General features: G+C 48.1%; 1 protein-coding gene across 1 annotated transcript in view; it reads left to right on the top strand.

The window, feature by feature from the left end:
• Positions 1–13,737, top strand: part of RNF213 (ring finger protein 213) — a 110,490-nt gene that overhangs the window by 54,486 nt on the left and 42,267 nt on the right. The window contains exons 23-31 of the mRNA XM_007462341.1: positions 1–550; positions 1,416–1,578; positions 2,724–2,941; positions 4,940–5,080; positions 5,204–5,371; positions 6,322–7,477; positions 8,162–8,355; positions 8,574–8,726; positions 9,352–12,957. Coding sequence (XP_007462403.1) covers positions 1–550; positions 1,416–1,578; positions 2,724–2,941; positions 4,940–5,080; positions 5,204–5,371; positions 6,322–7,477; positions 8,162–8,355; positions 8,574–8,726; positions 9,352–12,957 — 6,349 coding nt within the window. The remainder of the gene's footprint in view (positions 551–1,415; positions 1,579–2,723; positions 2,942–4,939; positions 5,081–5,203; positions 5,372–6,321; positions 7,478–8,161; positions 8,356–8,573; positions 8,727–9,351; positions 12,958–13,737) is intronic.

Here is a 13,737-nt window from a genome sequence, read left to right as displayed (position 1 = left end):
CAGCAGGAAAAGATTAAACCAAGTCGTGATGGTGAGCTTGTCAGCCACCTCCCTTGACTCAACGTGGACAACACATTACAACCTGAGCCCTGAAGTCCAAGAAATGGCCAGAAATGCAGACTTGCTAAAGGACAGCCACATCTTCCAGATCTTCTGGACAGAAGCCGCCCAGGAGCTGAGTGAGCCAGAGGAGGAGTTGGAAAGGAAAATATTTCACCCTGAAGAGATCTATCAATGTTTATATGGTCCTTGTTTCAAAAGGTTTACGAAACTGTATCAGGATCTGAAGTCAGGGGAAGTCACCTTTGGGGAAATCGATGACATCTTCAAAAACTTTGTGAATAAATACAGCGACCTAACTAAAGACCTCCAGACCATGTGTGCTCTGTACCCCAGTGACCAAAAAGATTGGATCAAGGAGCGAGTCCGGCAGATCGAGGAATACCATCACCTGCATCAGGCTGTCGACTCAGCCAAGGTCATCTTGAAGGTCAAAGAGAATTTGGCCCTGACCGGCGACTTTGGTGTTCTCCACACCTTACTAAGCTTTGTAAGTTATTTACTGGGGACTACTGGGGGTGGGGGTGGCGGGGATACCGCTCTCAAGCTCTTAAAAACTGGGCAAGATGATTTCGCAGCTTCCTTCAATGTTATTTGTATTTTATTCGATGCCTGAATATGCCAAGGGCTTCGTTCTTACCATTGTTTACCAATAGTGCGACTGTTATGTCTAGTGAGGGTTTCCTTGGATCGGCAGGAGGATTGTGAATTTAGGAAAAGGCAATGATCCTCTTTTAGTCATCAGATATTTGTAGAGTCACCTGAGCTCTTTAGGTTCTAAAAGCCAAAAAGCCATTTGTTTTGTCAGCTCTGCACATCTAGTGCTTACCTGGGAGCGGCACATGGTATATTATCTGTTACAGTTAAGAAGTAAGTCTTTTGCTTTCTGATTTTTTAGGTGAGCATTTATAAGGTATATGGTGACCTATATTATTGTATAGACAGGTATGATGAGGACTAAAATTTAGCACAAAATTTGGAATTTGGCACATGTAAGCTTGAAGCCCAGCAGCGTGTTTTTGAGTAGGTCACTGTCTTGGTCCTTCTATTCTTTGCCTAGAAAATAGAAAAAATTATAAGGTGCACCTGGCAGGGTTCTTGTGTAGGTTTGCTTAGGAGAATGCCGGGTGTGGAGGAACTGTAGTTACTATGGATCGAGGGGGGACAGCAAGAGCGGCTACAGTGTCCAATCTGGGATAAGAGCGTTGTGCACCTGCCAATCCTGGAAGTTTGGTGGGAAGGACTGTTGGGACGGTCAACATTGTTGTTTTGGGGGGTCCAGGAGCCAGTTCCAGTGCACATACAACCTTCTCTTGCAGACTCTCTTTAACAACTTGCTTTGATGACTTTCTTAGACTGTCTTGGAAAACTTTCGCCATGAAAAACTGGACCGGATCGACCAGCAGCTCATCCGTGCCAAAAAGCTGCTGCAGGACGTCAATGAGACCCGGTGTCAGTGTCTGAAGGAGCTGTCCAGGAGGAAGGAGTTCATCAGCTGGGTCCGGGAGGCTCTCGGAGGTACAGTCCATCACTGTGGTGGCCGGAAGTCTGGAGCATATTTAGATGGTTCATAGGGTGGTCTTCCTAAATGTATGGGCAGCCCCTCCCCTTGATCATGTTCTGAGTAAAGGACCATGAGATGCCATCTGCATTTTTTAAATTAAAACATTTTAATTGAAATGTATTTGCCATGTAGCATTGTGTAAAGTTAGGGTGTATGGCACATTGATTTGATACATTTATATCTTGTAATATGATTGCCATTGTAACAATAATTAGCCCCACTATCACGTCCTGTAATTCTCCTTTCATCTTAGTGATTGTAATAATTAAGTCTAGTCTCTTAGCAAGTTTTCATCTGTATTCTTTGGTAAATGTGCAGGGTGTGCCTCGTTGATTGTAGGTAGCATTTATATCAGGACAGTGTAGCTCATTTTTTTGTGTAAAAACTATTGCCTTGGCTACTTTTTTCCCCTCTCACTCTGGATGCTTGCTGTGAACAGCAAGGGATCATTTTCTTTAAAATTGTGTCCCTTTAGCTTTTTCCTCCGGTTGATTTTTACTAGAAGCCAAGGTGAACTTGTCTTGGCTTAATCACATCTGCCTGTCGTTGTGCAAGGGCTTGGCAGTCTTTTTAACTCTGTGGCTTTGGTGACTTTGGCAGAATTAATTCATGGAGGGGAGGTGGAGCCAGGGAAGAGGGAAGGTGGACAGCCCTGGTGTGTAGGGACAGGGGAGGGGCCGCCTGCTCATCTCATCACAGACTCCCTGCTTTCAGCTATGGTCTCCTTGGGCCACAGTGATGCACAGATTTTGATTAGTGAGCAGCCATTTTTTATAGATAACTGTCAACATGTTACTGTTTTTTTCGTAACGAAATGGCAATATTGTGTGATTACATGAAGTAAGATACACAAAAGCCCCATGCAATGCCTGGACATTGATGCTGTTCAGTAAGGTCAGGTATTGGTTAGCAGTATCAACATAAATGGCAAAAAAAAAAAAAAAAAATGCCCCAGGTTCTTATCGAAAGCAAAAAGTGGATAAAACCCCTAAAAATCCACTGAATATCCGTTTATAGCTTCAGTAAGGACCATTGTCCTGGATTTGAGGCTCATGTCATCATGGGGTAGCTCTGCACTCACCTGCCTCTCCCTCCCCAGGCATCACTGAGCTGAAGGTGTTCGTGGACTTGGCCTCCATCTCTGCGGGGGAGAATGACATCGACGTGGATCGGGTGGCTTGCTTCCACGATGCTGTGCAGGGCTTTGCACCCCTGCTGTATGAGCTGGACACGAGTGCGGGTTTCGATGAATTCATGCAACACCTGAAAGAGCTGTGGAAGGCTCTGGATAATGACCACCACCTGCCCCAAAAACTGGTGAGTCTTATTTCTGGCTCCAAGATAGATTAAGTTTAATAAAGCATCGCTTAGAGACACTAGGGGCATGACTGCAAACTATTGCACTCTCACATGGCAGGTTTTTAATGCAGTCATTTAAAAGGATGTTTAAAAACAGTTTCTTCCTATATGGAAATGCTTTCTCTGTCTTATTATGTTAGAAAATTGGATACAAAACTGCATGTAAATTAGAGTGATTTCTACTATGCGAAAAGAATGGGAAAAAAAGACTGAAATATGTTAAAATGTTACCAGTGGTTTTCTCTTAATGGTGGTAATTGTTACTTAATTCTCTATACTTTTTGGTATTTTCCATACTTTCTGCAATTGGTACAGATTCATTTTTAATCAGAAAAAATAAACATTTCACTGTAAGTAAACCATCTGCACAGGCCCAAGCAGGCCCATAGTATTGGGTTGGCCAAAAAGTTCGTTCAGGTTTTACTGTAAGATGTTCGGAAAAACCCGAACAAACTGTTTGGCCAACCCAGTACATAGCTTGTGTAACAGGGTGGCTGGAGCCCCACGAGGGATGGGGGAGGAAAAGAGGAATGGAAGGAGCAGCAGAGCTCACAGCCTTGTTATAGCCAGCATTATCCCCAGCTGGGGGCCCGGCAGAACGCTGCCTTCTCAAAAAAGGCAAAAAAAAAAAAAAAAAAATGCCCCAGGTTCTTATCGAAAGCAAAAAGTGGATAAAACCCCTAAAAATCCACTGAATATCCGTTTATAGCTTCAGTAAGGACCATTGTCCTGGATTTGAGGCTCATGTCATCATGGGGTAGCTCTGCACTCACCTGCCTCTCCCTCCCCAGGCATCACTGAGCTGAAGGTGTTCGTGGACTTGGCCTCCATCTCTGCGGGGGAGAATGACATCGACGTGGATCGGGTGGCTTGCTTCCACGATGCTGTGCAGGGCTTTGCACCCCTGCTGTATGAGCTGGACACGAGTGCGGGTTTCGATGAATTCATGCAACACCTGAAAGAGCTGTGGAAGGCTCTGGATAATGACCACCACCTGCCCCAAAAACTGGTGAGTCTTATTTCTGGCTCCAAGATAGATTAAGTTTAATAAAGCATCGCTTAGAGACACTAGGGGCATGACTGCAAACTATTGCACTCTCACATGGCAGGTTTTTAATGCAGTCATTTAAAAGGATGTTTAAAAACAGTTTCTTCCTATATGGAAATGCTTTCTCTGTCTTATTATGTTAGAAAATTGGATACAAAACTGCATGTAAATTAGAGTGATTTCTACTATGCGAAAAGAATGGGAAAAAAAGACTGAAATATGTTAAAATGTTACCAGTGGTTTTCTCTTAATGGTGGTAATTGTTACTTAATTCTCTATACTTTTTGGTATTTTCCATACTTTCTGCAATTGGTACAGATTCATTTTTAATCAGAAAAAATAAACATTTCACTGTAAGTAAACCATCTGCACAGGCCCAAGCAGGCCCATAGTATTGGGTTGGCCAAAAAGTTCGTTCAGGTTTTACTGTAAGATGTTCGGAAAAACCCGAACAAACTGTTTGGCCAACCCAGTACATAGCTTGTGTAACAGGGTGGCTGGAGCCCCACGAGGGATGGGGGAGGAAAAGAGGAATGGAAGGAGCAGCAGAGCTCACAGCCTTGTTATAGCCAGCATTATCCCCAGCTGGGGGCCCGGCAGAACGCTGCCTTCTCACAGAGAGCTGGGTTCATGCCTGTCCCTCCCCATCCATGTATCCAGGGCACCAGGTGAGAACACAGGGGAGCAGCCCATTGCAGCAACACCCCCTGACAAGTGTCCCAAGAGGGAGAGCCAAAGCCCGTGGCAGTGGTGGGCAGCGGGTGAGGGAGGCCTCCCCTGTGGGTGATGGCACGCTGAGCCAGAGAAGGGGAGGAGGAGTTTGCCCCTGGAAGGCAGAGGTGGAGAGAGCGGCAAGAAGAAGGTCACCTGTAAGCTGCGGCCCATTTTCTCTCCTTCTGTCCCAACAGTGTGACTCTGCCCGGAACCTGGAGTGGCTGAAGACAGTGAAGGAGAGTCACGGGTCTGTGGAGCTCTCATCCCTGTCCTTGGCGACAGCAATCAACAGCAGAGGCATCTATGTGATCAAGGCTCCCACGGATGGCCAGAAGGTGAGCATCACATCCCAGGCACAGCTGCAGGTGGCTCTTACAGGTTGCTGTCCTCAGGGGCGGGGGTGGAGGGTGGGGTCTCTGCCTCTCAAAAATGACCTCTGATTGTGTACTGTTCCACAGATTTCCCCAGACACAGTTCTACACTTAACCCTTCCTGAGGGCCACGGAGGCCACGAGGAGGTGCGAGACTACTCTTTAGAAGAGCTGAAGGAGCTTTTGAACAAATTGATGCTGATGTCTGGCAAGAAAGATCACAACAATGTTGAGGTCGTAGAGGTATTTTCTGAGGTAAGGATTTGCATCTATGTTGGAGCAGGTATCCTATTCCCATCTGTTTGGGCTGAGGACTCTCACCGCTGAGGTGCCTGGGAAAGTCAGAAGAGTTTGAGTTTGTATTTATTTGTTTATTTTTAAAATTTATTTATTTTATTTATTGATTTTTGGCTGTGTTGGGTCTTCGTTGCTGTGTGCGGCCTTTCTCTAGTTGCGGTGAGCGGGGGCTACTCTTCATTGAGGTGCGCGGGCTTCTCACTGCGGTGGCTTCTCTTGTTACAGAGCACGGGCTGTAGGCGCACAGGCTTCAGTAGTTGTGGCTCACAGGCTCTAGAGCGCAGGCCCAGTAGCTGTGGTGCACGGGCTTAGTTGCTCCGCGGCATGTGGGATCTTCCCGGACCAGGGCTCGAACCCATGCCCCCTGCACTGGCAGGTGGATTCTTAACCACTGCACCACCAGGGAAGCCCTGAGTTTGTATTTAATTCATAGGAATCACTCTGCTCTTAAACACATGGAGAGTGGAGCCAGTGGGTCTGCAGAATGCATGTATTTGGAATTCATGACCCAAAGAGATGTCGATTTACTCTGTAAATCAGCAAGCATCCCCAAATACTTAAATGGACATCCTTCATCAAAATCCGAAGTAATCATGATGATAAAGGCATATCGATTTATGTAATGGTCTCTCCTTTTGATTATGAGTTTTTTCCTTAAAGTTCATTTGTATTTTATAAATGGTTTCCTTTATCTTTACAACGTATTGCTTCCTAAAGAAGAGACTATAGAAATGAGGAAGGAAGGCCTTCTGTGATCAGTCTCATGCTCAATATCACACAGTGAACCATGGAGAAACACAAACCCCAGCCCTTCAAATTATCAATCTGTTTGTGTTATTCTAGGCTGTTGTGTCCTTCTCTCTGCGGTCAGCTCTGTGACGTCTGCCTCCTGCTTCCATTTGCAACAGGTGTTTTGCAACGTGCAGAGGCTTGTCCAGTCCTTTATAAACCTGTACTCTGCTGGAAATATGCTGTTCAGGGCCTGGACAGCCAAGGTGTACTGCTCCCCCTGGAAGGGTGCCTCCATCTGGATGGACTTCAATCTGGAGCCCGTGAGCCAGCTCGTGGAGAGCGGGCCAGTCACTGAGCTGCTCGAGACCCTCTGCCGGCAGATGGAGGACTTCCTGGACCAGTGGGAGAGATTCGTGGCAGAGAAGCGAGCTGAGCACTTTTACCTCAACTACTATACTGCCGAGCAGCTGGTTTACCTGGGCTCGGAGCTCAGGAAGCAGGTGCCCAGCAGTGCCGCCCTCACCATGCTCTCCTTCATCAAAGGCAACTGCACCCCAAGGGACGTCTCAGAGGCCTGCTGGGGGCCAGATGGCAGGGCCACCACACACCAGGAGAGTACAGTGGTTGAAGAATTGCCACTGTTGCTCTTCTCTGAGCCCAGACTGGTGGACAAGCTGAGGGTCATCATGAAGCAGTCGATGATGTGCATGAGTGTCTTCCTGCATCACTGCCTGGACCTGGAGGCCCTTGGCCACTGTCTGGCTCGCCTGGCGAGGATGGCTGGGCCCCCTGTGCAGCGGGAGCTCCCCAGAGGCCTGCAGGACGGCCAGCCGAATCTCATCGTCTGTGGCCACTCTGAGGTGCTGCCAGCCGCCCTGGCCATCTACATGCAGACCCCGAACCAGCCCCTGCCCACCTACGACGAGGTGCTGCTCTGCAGCCCAGAGACCACGTTCGAGGAGGTGGCGCTGCTCCTGCGTCGCTGCCTGACCCCGGGCTCCCAGGGACTCAGGGTCTACAGCCTGCTGTACGCAGACCAGCTGAGCTACGAGGTGGCCTGCCGGGCGGAGGAGCTCTTCCTGAGCCTGTGCATGCAGCGCCACCAGGAGCACTACCGGCTTGTGATGGTCTGTGACCATGAGCAAGAGCACTGTTACCTCCCCTCGGCCTTCAGCCAGCACAAGGTTCTCATCACCCCCCAGGCGCCCCTCAAGGACATCCAGGCCTACCTGGCTCACCACTTCCGGGTCCCAGAACAGACCCCATCAGCTGCTGCCGCGTTCCGGGACCACATGTGTGTTGGGATCGTGGCCTCGGAGAGAGCGGGTGTCGGTAATGATGGCTGCTGGGTCCCTGAGTCCCAGGGACCACCTGATGGCCCTTCCCTGTCCAATGGGGTGGGGGGTGAACTCAGATGAGCCCTTTTGCAGGTGGGGAAACTGAGTCTCCAGAGGACTGACTCACCAGAAGTTGTAAATCGGGACCCGTACTGGAGCGGGACACCGTTTCTCACATGGTTTCCAGCTTGGCTGAGCCATCTTCCCCCTTTAAACTAGCATCTCTGCAGTTTCCTCTTTTTTTTTTTTTTTTTTTTTTAAGTCCATTGGCTACTTTGGGGTTGATGTAGGTCCTGAGCAGGCTGAGGTATAATTACTCCGTCTTGAGAAGGAACGGATGCCTCTGCCTTCAGTCACCATCATGATTTCCATTCTGTTGACTGTATCCCTTTAACGGTACTACCTTCTTTGCAGTGAAAATTGCTCCCCGCCCCCGGGAGCGAACTCTACTGTTTCTGTCCTTACGCTCAGACTGCCATCCTTAGTCCCGGGAAGCAGCAAGGATGGTGGGTGGGTAACAGCAAGGAAATCTGAGGGTTCGAACGTGCGTCCTTTAACCTGATGTTAGGTTGCATCAGTTTTGAATTTTGTACAAAGAGAAACGATTTGTAGTGACTCTGGACATTCTCACTCTTGATCCGCAGCCCTGACGACTAATTTTTGTATGTTCACGTCACAGGAAGGTCTCTCTTTGTGAAGAGGTTGCACAGCCAACTGAAAATGAAGTTTAATGGAGAAAAAGTGCCTCTAAAAATTATTCGATTGATCAACCCTCAGGTGGATGAGAATGAAGTCCTGGGCTCCCTCCTGCCTTTCCTGGACGCCCAGTATCAGAGGAGACCCATTGTATTCCACTTTGACGTGACCTCTTCAGTAAGTGCCCGCAGGTTCTAGCTGAGTGGCCGTGCTGGGAAAGACACAGCTCCCACATGCTGCCCTGCCCCCTTCCCAGTATAAAGACTTGCTTCTTTGTACATGTATTGATACTCAGTATCATCGTTATCAAAGAGCTTAATAAGAGGGTCCTTAGGGTTGGGAGGAGTGGTGTCTTTTGTGTAAGTATTTACAGACCCACATCATTCTGTCTTTAGGTGCAGACTGGAATTTGGGTGTTTCTTTTCAAACTCCTCATTCTCCAGTACTTAATGGATGTAAATGGGAAGATGTGGCTTCGGAACCCATGCCACTTATATATCGTTGAAATCCTGGAAGGGAGTTCGCTGCCACGGAGGCCTTTGAAGCTGGTGTGTATCAGGGCACTTTCATGTTACTGTTGGGGTGGGGGCTTCGATACGTTTTTGTGATTCCCCACTTTTGCCTTAGCAAAGTAGCTGAGTGCAATGTTAGTAAAGACAGATCTTTAAACTTATTTTTAAATAATGCCTGGAATAAAAAGATTCTTTTATTAATTAGCAGTATCTTAGATTTGTTCTCATCAGGATGGATGCTGTATGTCTGGGTTAAATGCCAGTGGTGCTCGGAATGCAGAAAACTCATTTGCTAGGAGGAGCACCATCTTTCTTAATGGTAGCTGACAGGGAAAGGAGACTTTCATCATATCAGTTTCTTAACAAAAAGGAGTTTTATGCGGGCACACACACACACGTGCACGCGTACGTACTTGATGGAGAGATTTAGTTCCAAGAGGTTGGGTAGAAAAGGGCTTTCTGATCGACAGTGCAGCTCATACGATGCCTGAATGTGCAAAAGGTAACACCCCATGCAAAGAGGAATCTACAGAAATCCCTTCATGGAAAGTGATTTTTCATAAAGGTCCATGCAGTCTAGACCATGTGGAGGATTAAAACACAAAAGCATTTTTTAGGCAATTCAGCCATAACTCATTTCATTTGTGTCTCTTATTTCCAGAGTACACTTGTCCCCCAGTTCAGTTTTCTAGACATCTTCCCCAAAGTCACGTGCAGGCCTCCCAAAGAAGTGATCAGCATGGAGCTGGATCCTCAGTGGAGCTATGAAGAGCCAGGAATGGATCAGAGAGCGTTCTGCAGTGAAACATTCCAGAGACCTTACCAATATCTAAGGCGGTTCCATCAGAAAGAAAACCTAGACACATTTCAGTACCAAAAAGGCTCTGTTGAGGGCAGCCCCGGTGAATGCATCCAACATCTCCTGATTTACTGTGGGGTGATAAACCCATCCTGGTCAGAGCTTTGGAACTTTGCTCGGTTCTTGAACTACCAGCTCCGAGATTGTGAGGCTTCTCTCTTCTGCGATCCCAGGTTTGTTGGAGACACTCTGGTGGGCTTCAAGAACTTTGTGGTCACCTTCATGATCTTCATGGCACGAGATTTCGCCACACCTACACTTCACACATCCGACCAAAGCCCAGGGAAGTACACGGTCACCATGGATGGGGTCAAGGAAAAAGATCTTGCCCCTTTCTCTCTCCGGAAGAGGTGGGAGTCAGAGCCCCACCCGTACGTGTTCTTCAACAGTGACCACACATCCATGACGTTCATAGGCTTCCATTTCCAGCCCAATCAGAACGGCGGTATTGACGCCATTGACTGCTTGAGTGGGGAAGTAATCAAGAAGGATGTTATGACAGTGCAACTGTATGAGGGCCTGTTGCTCCAGAGGGTGCCCTTCAATGTGGACTTTGACCAGCTGCCCAGACATGAGAAACTTGAAAAGCTGCGCCTGGCATTGGGGATCCAGTGGCCCATTGACCCTGATGAAACATACGAGCTTACAACGGACAATATGCTTAAGATCCTTGCCATCGAGATGCGTTTCCGGTGTGGCATCCCTGTCATCATCATGGGAGAAACCGGCTGTGGGAAAACAAGACTCATTAAATTCCTCAGTGACCTGCGGCGTGGGGGTGCTGACGCTGACACCATGAAGTTGGTCAAGGTTCACGGAGGAACAACTGCCAACATGATCTACTCCAAGGTCAGGGAGGCCGAAGCACTCGCCTGCTTCAATAAGGACCAATTTCAGCTAGACACCATCTTGTTCTTTGATGAAGCCAACACCACAGAGGCCATAAGCTGCATCAAAGAGGTCCTGTGTGACCGCACAGTGGGTGGCAAGCCCCTGGTTAAGGATTCTGGCTTGCATATCATAGCAGCCTGCAACCCTTACCGGAAGCACACCCAGGAGATGATCTGCCGTCTGGAGTCAGCTGGATTGGGATACAGGGTTAGTGCAGAAGAGACGGCGGAGAGGCTTGGCTCCATCCCCCTGAGACAGCTGGTGTACCGCGTTCACGCTCTGCCGCCGAGCCTGATCCCCCTGGTGTGGGACTTCGGACAGTTGAATGACTCTGCAGAAAAGCTCTACATCCAGCAGATTGTCCAGAGACTGGTGAACTCCATCGTGATGGTGCAGAGCGAGACTCGTGTGATCACCGAAGTGCTTTCTGCCTCTCAGGGTTTCATGAGGAAAAGACAAAATGAATGCAGTTTTGTCAGCCTCAGGGATGTGGAACGCTGTGTGAAAGTTTTCAAATGGTTTTACGACCACAGTGAGATGCTCTTGTCTAAGCTGGATTCCTTTCTCTGCGAGTCTGGTGTCATCCAAAATGACTTTGAGAGAGATCCCATCCTCTGGTCCTTGGTGCTGGCCATCGGGGTATGTTACCACGCCTCTTTAGAGAAGAAGGAATCTTATCGGAAAGCCATTTGCAGGTTCTTTCCAGAACCGTATAATGATAGCAGGATTATCCTGCATGAGATAACACAAACCCAGGATCTTTTTCTGAATGACGTATCTCTGAGGAAAACCATCGCTAAGAACTTGGCTTTGAAGGAGAATGTCTTCATGATGGTTATCTGCATCGAGCTCAAGATTCCTCTCTTCCTGGTGGGCAAGCCCGGCAGCTCCAAATCTCTCGCCAAGACCATCGTGGCAGATGCCATGCAAGGCCAGGCTGCGCACTCGGACCTATTCCGGAGCCTGAAGCAGGTCCATATGGTGTCGTTCCAGTGTAGCCCTCATTCCACACCACAGGGCATTATAGGCACCTTCAAGCAGTGTGCCCGCTTCCAGCAGGGGAAAGACCTGGAGCAGTATGTCTCCGTGGTGGTGTTAGATGAGGTTGGACTGGCAGAAGACTCGCCCAAAATGCCCCTGAAGGCTCTGCACCCACTGCTGGAAGATGGATGCATTGAAGACGATCCTGCCCCCCACAAAAAAGTTGGCTTCATAGGCATTTCCAACTGGGCCCTGGACCCTGCCAAGATGAACCGGGGTATTTTTGTGTCACGTGGCAGCCCCAACAAGAGAGAGCTCATTGAGAGCGCCAGGGGAATTTGCTCTTCAGAGCCCCTCGTCCAAGAAAGAATCCGAGGATACTTTGCATCCTTTGCCAAAGCCTATGAAACAGTATGTAAGAGGCAGGACAAGGAGTTCTTTGGGCTTCGTGACTACTACAGCCTCATCAAAATGGTGTTTGCCGCGGCAAAAGCCTCTAATAAAGAGCCTTCCCCTCAAGACATCGCACAAGCTGTCCTTCGGAACTTCAGTGGCAAAGACGACATCCATGCCCTGGATATTTTTTCATCCAATTTACCTGAGGCAAAGTGCACAGAAGAAATCAGCACCATGCATTTGATCCAGCAGAACATATATGGTGATCTTCAGAAGGCATCTGGCAGAGAGCTGGATGACTCCGAATCCCGCTACCTGCTCGTGCTGACCAGAAACTATGTGGCCCTGCAGATCCTGCAGCAGGCGTTCTTCAGTGCAGACCAGCCAGAGATTATTTTTGGATCCAGTTTTCCCAAGGACCAAGAGTACACCCAGATCTGCAGAAATATCAACCGAGTGAAGATATGCATGGAAACCGGCAAGATGGTGGTGCTGCTCAATCTGCAGAACCTCTATGAGAGCCTCTACGACGCGCTCAATCAGTATTACGTCTACCTCGGTGGCCAGAAGTACGTGGACCTCGGTCTGGGGACCCATCGGGTCAAATGTCGGGTTCACCCAGACTTCCGCTTGATAGTCATTGAGGAGAAAGATGTCGTCTACAAACATTTTCCCATCCCCCTCATTAACCGGCTGGAGAAACACTATCTGGACATCAACACTGTTTTGGAGAAATGGCAGAAGAATATCGTGGAAGAGCTTAAGGTCTGGGTGGAGAAGTTCATAGATGTGAAAGCAGAGCAGTTTCTAGCCAGGCCCAAATACAGCCCCTCTGATGTCTTCATGGGCTACCACTCAGACACATGTGCCTCTGTGGTGCTCCAGGTCATAGAGCGGCTAGGGCACAAGGTCTTGACTGATGAGCTTTACCAGAAGGTATCTGAGCAGGCCAAATTGGTGCTGCTGGATTGTGCCACACCTGATGCTGTAGTTCGGCTGAACGCTTCCTCACTGGGCCTGTTCACCGCACAGTCCCTGTCGCAAGTATACCATTACAGGCAGCAGCATAACTCCTTTGCAGACTTCTTGCAGGCTCACCTTTGCACGATGGATTCGGAACGCCATGCCGTCTTCACAGAGGTGATTATCTTTCTATATTTTACCCTTTTTCTCTTTTACCTCAGGGTCCTTGACTCGCTAGCATCAAGAATTCAAGATTCTTTGCAAGTCAGTGTATAGGAGCCGTAAATGAATGTGTTGAGACTTTTGGTTCCTCTCCATGGCAAGTGCAAGGAGACCTATATATTTATACATGTTAGTTTAACTAAGTTTTGAGTGCCCATTTTTGTGTAGTGCTGTGCACAGTGTTCACTTCAACAAATGAGGTTCGAGGACACTGGGGATATAAAGATGAATTAACACAGGGCTTGTCCTTGGTCTACATACAGTGGAAGGTGGAAGGACACTCATGAACAGGTACTGTTGATATCCTATGATAGTGCTATCCACAGAGGCAAAGAGGAGCAACACAGATCAGGATATGAGGTCGCATGAACCCATCTTTAATAAGAGATGACCGTCAAGCTAATTGTAAAGTATGGTTGGGAAGGTATTATAGGCAGAGGAGCTTATTTGAGCAAGGATGTCAAGGTTTAAAACAACACAGTCTGTGCAGGAAACCAGGAGTTAAATGCTGATGAAGCTTAAAGTTCAAGGCTGCGAGTGCTGAGAGATGGGGATGAGATATAGCCGGAGAGATTTCATGGAGGGTCTTGTCAGTGGCACCAAGGAGCTTTGTCTTCCTTGTATAGAGGGAAGTGATGGAGAAATGTGTGTGGAGAGAGGGAGGAAAAAAGTCCGATAAAAGACTCAGAGAAAAGATAGACCAGTAGGGAGGCTACAGTACCAGTTCAGTCAAAG

This window comes from Lipotes vexillifer, unplaced genomic scaffold, assembly GCF_000442215.2.
Source record: "Lipotes vexillifer unplaced genomic scaffold, Lipotes_vexillifer_v1.1 scaffold1691, whole genome shotgun sequence".
In the NCBI taxonomy this organism is placed as follows: domain Eukaryota; kingdom Metazoa; phylum Chordata; class Mammalia; order Artiodactyla; family Lipotidae; genus Lipotes; species Lipotes vexillifer.
This window is presented reverse-complemented; position numbering and strand designations above follow the sequence as displayed.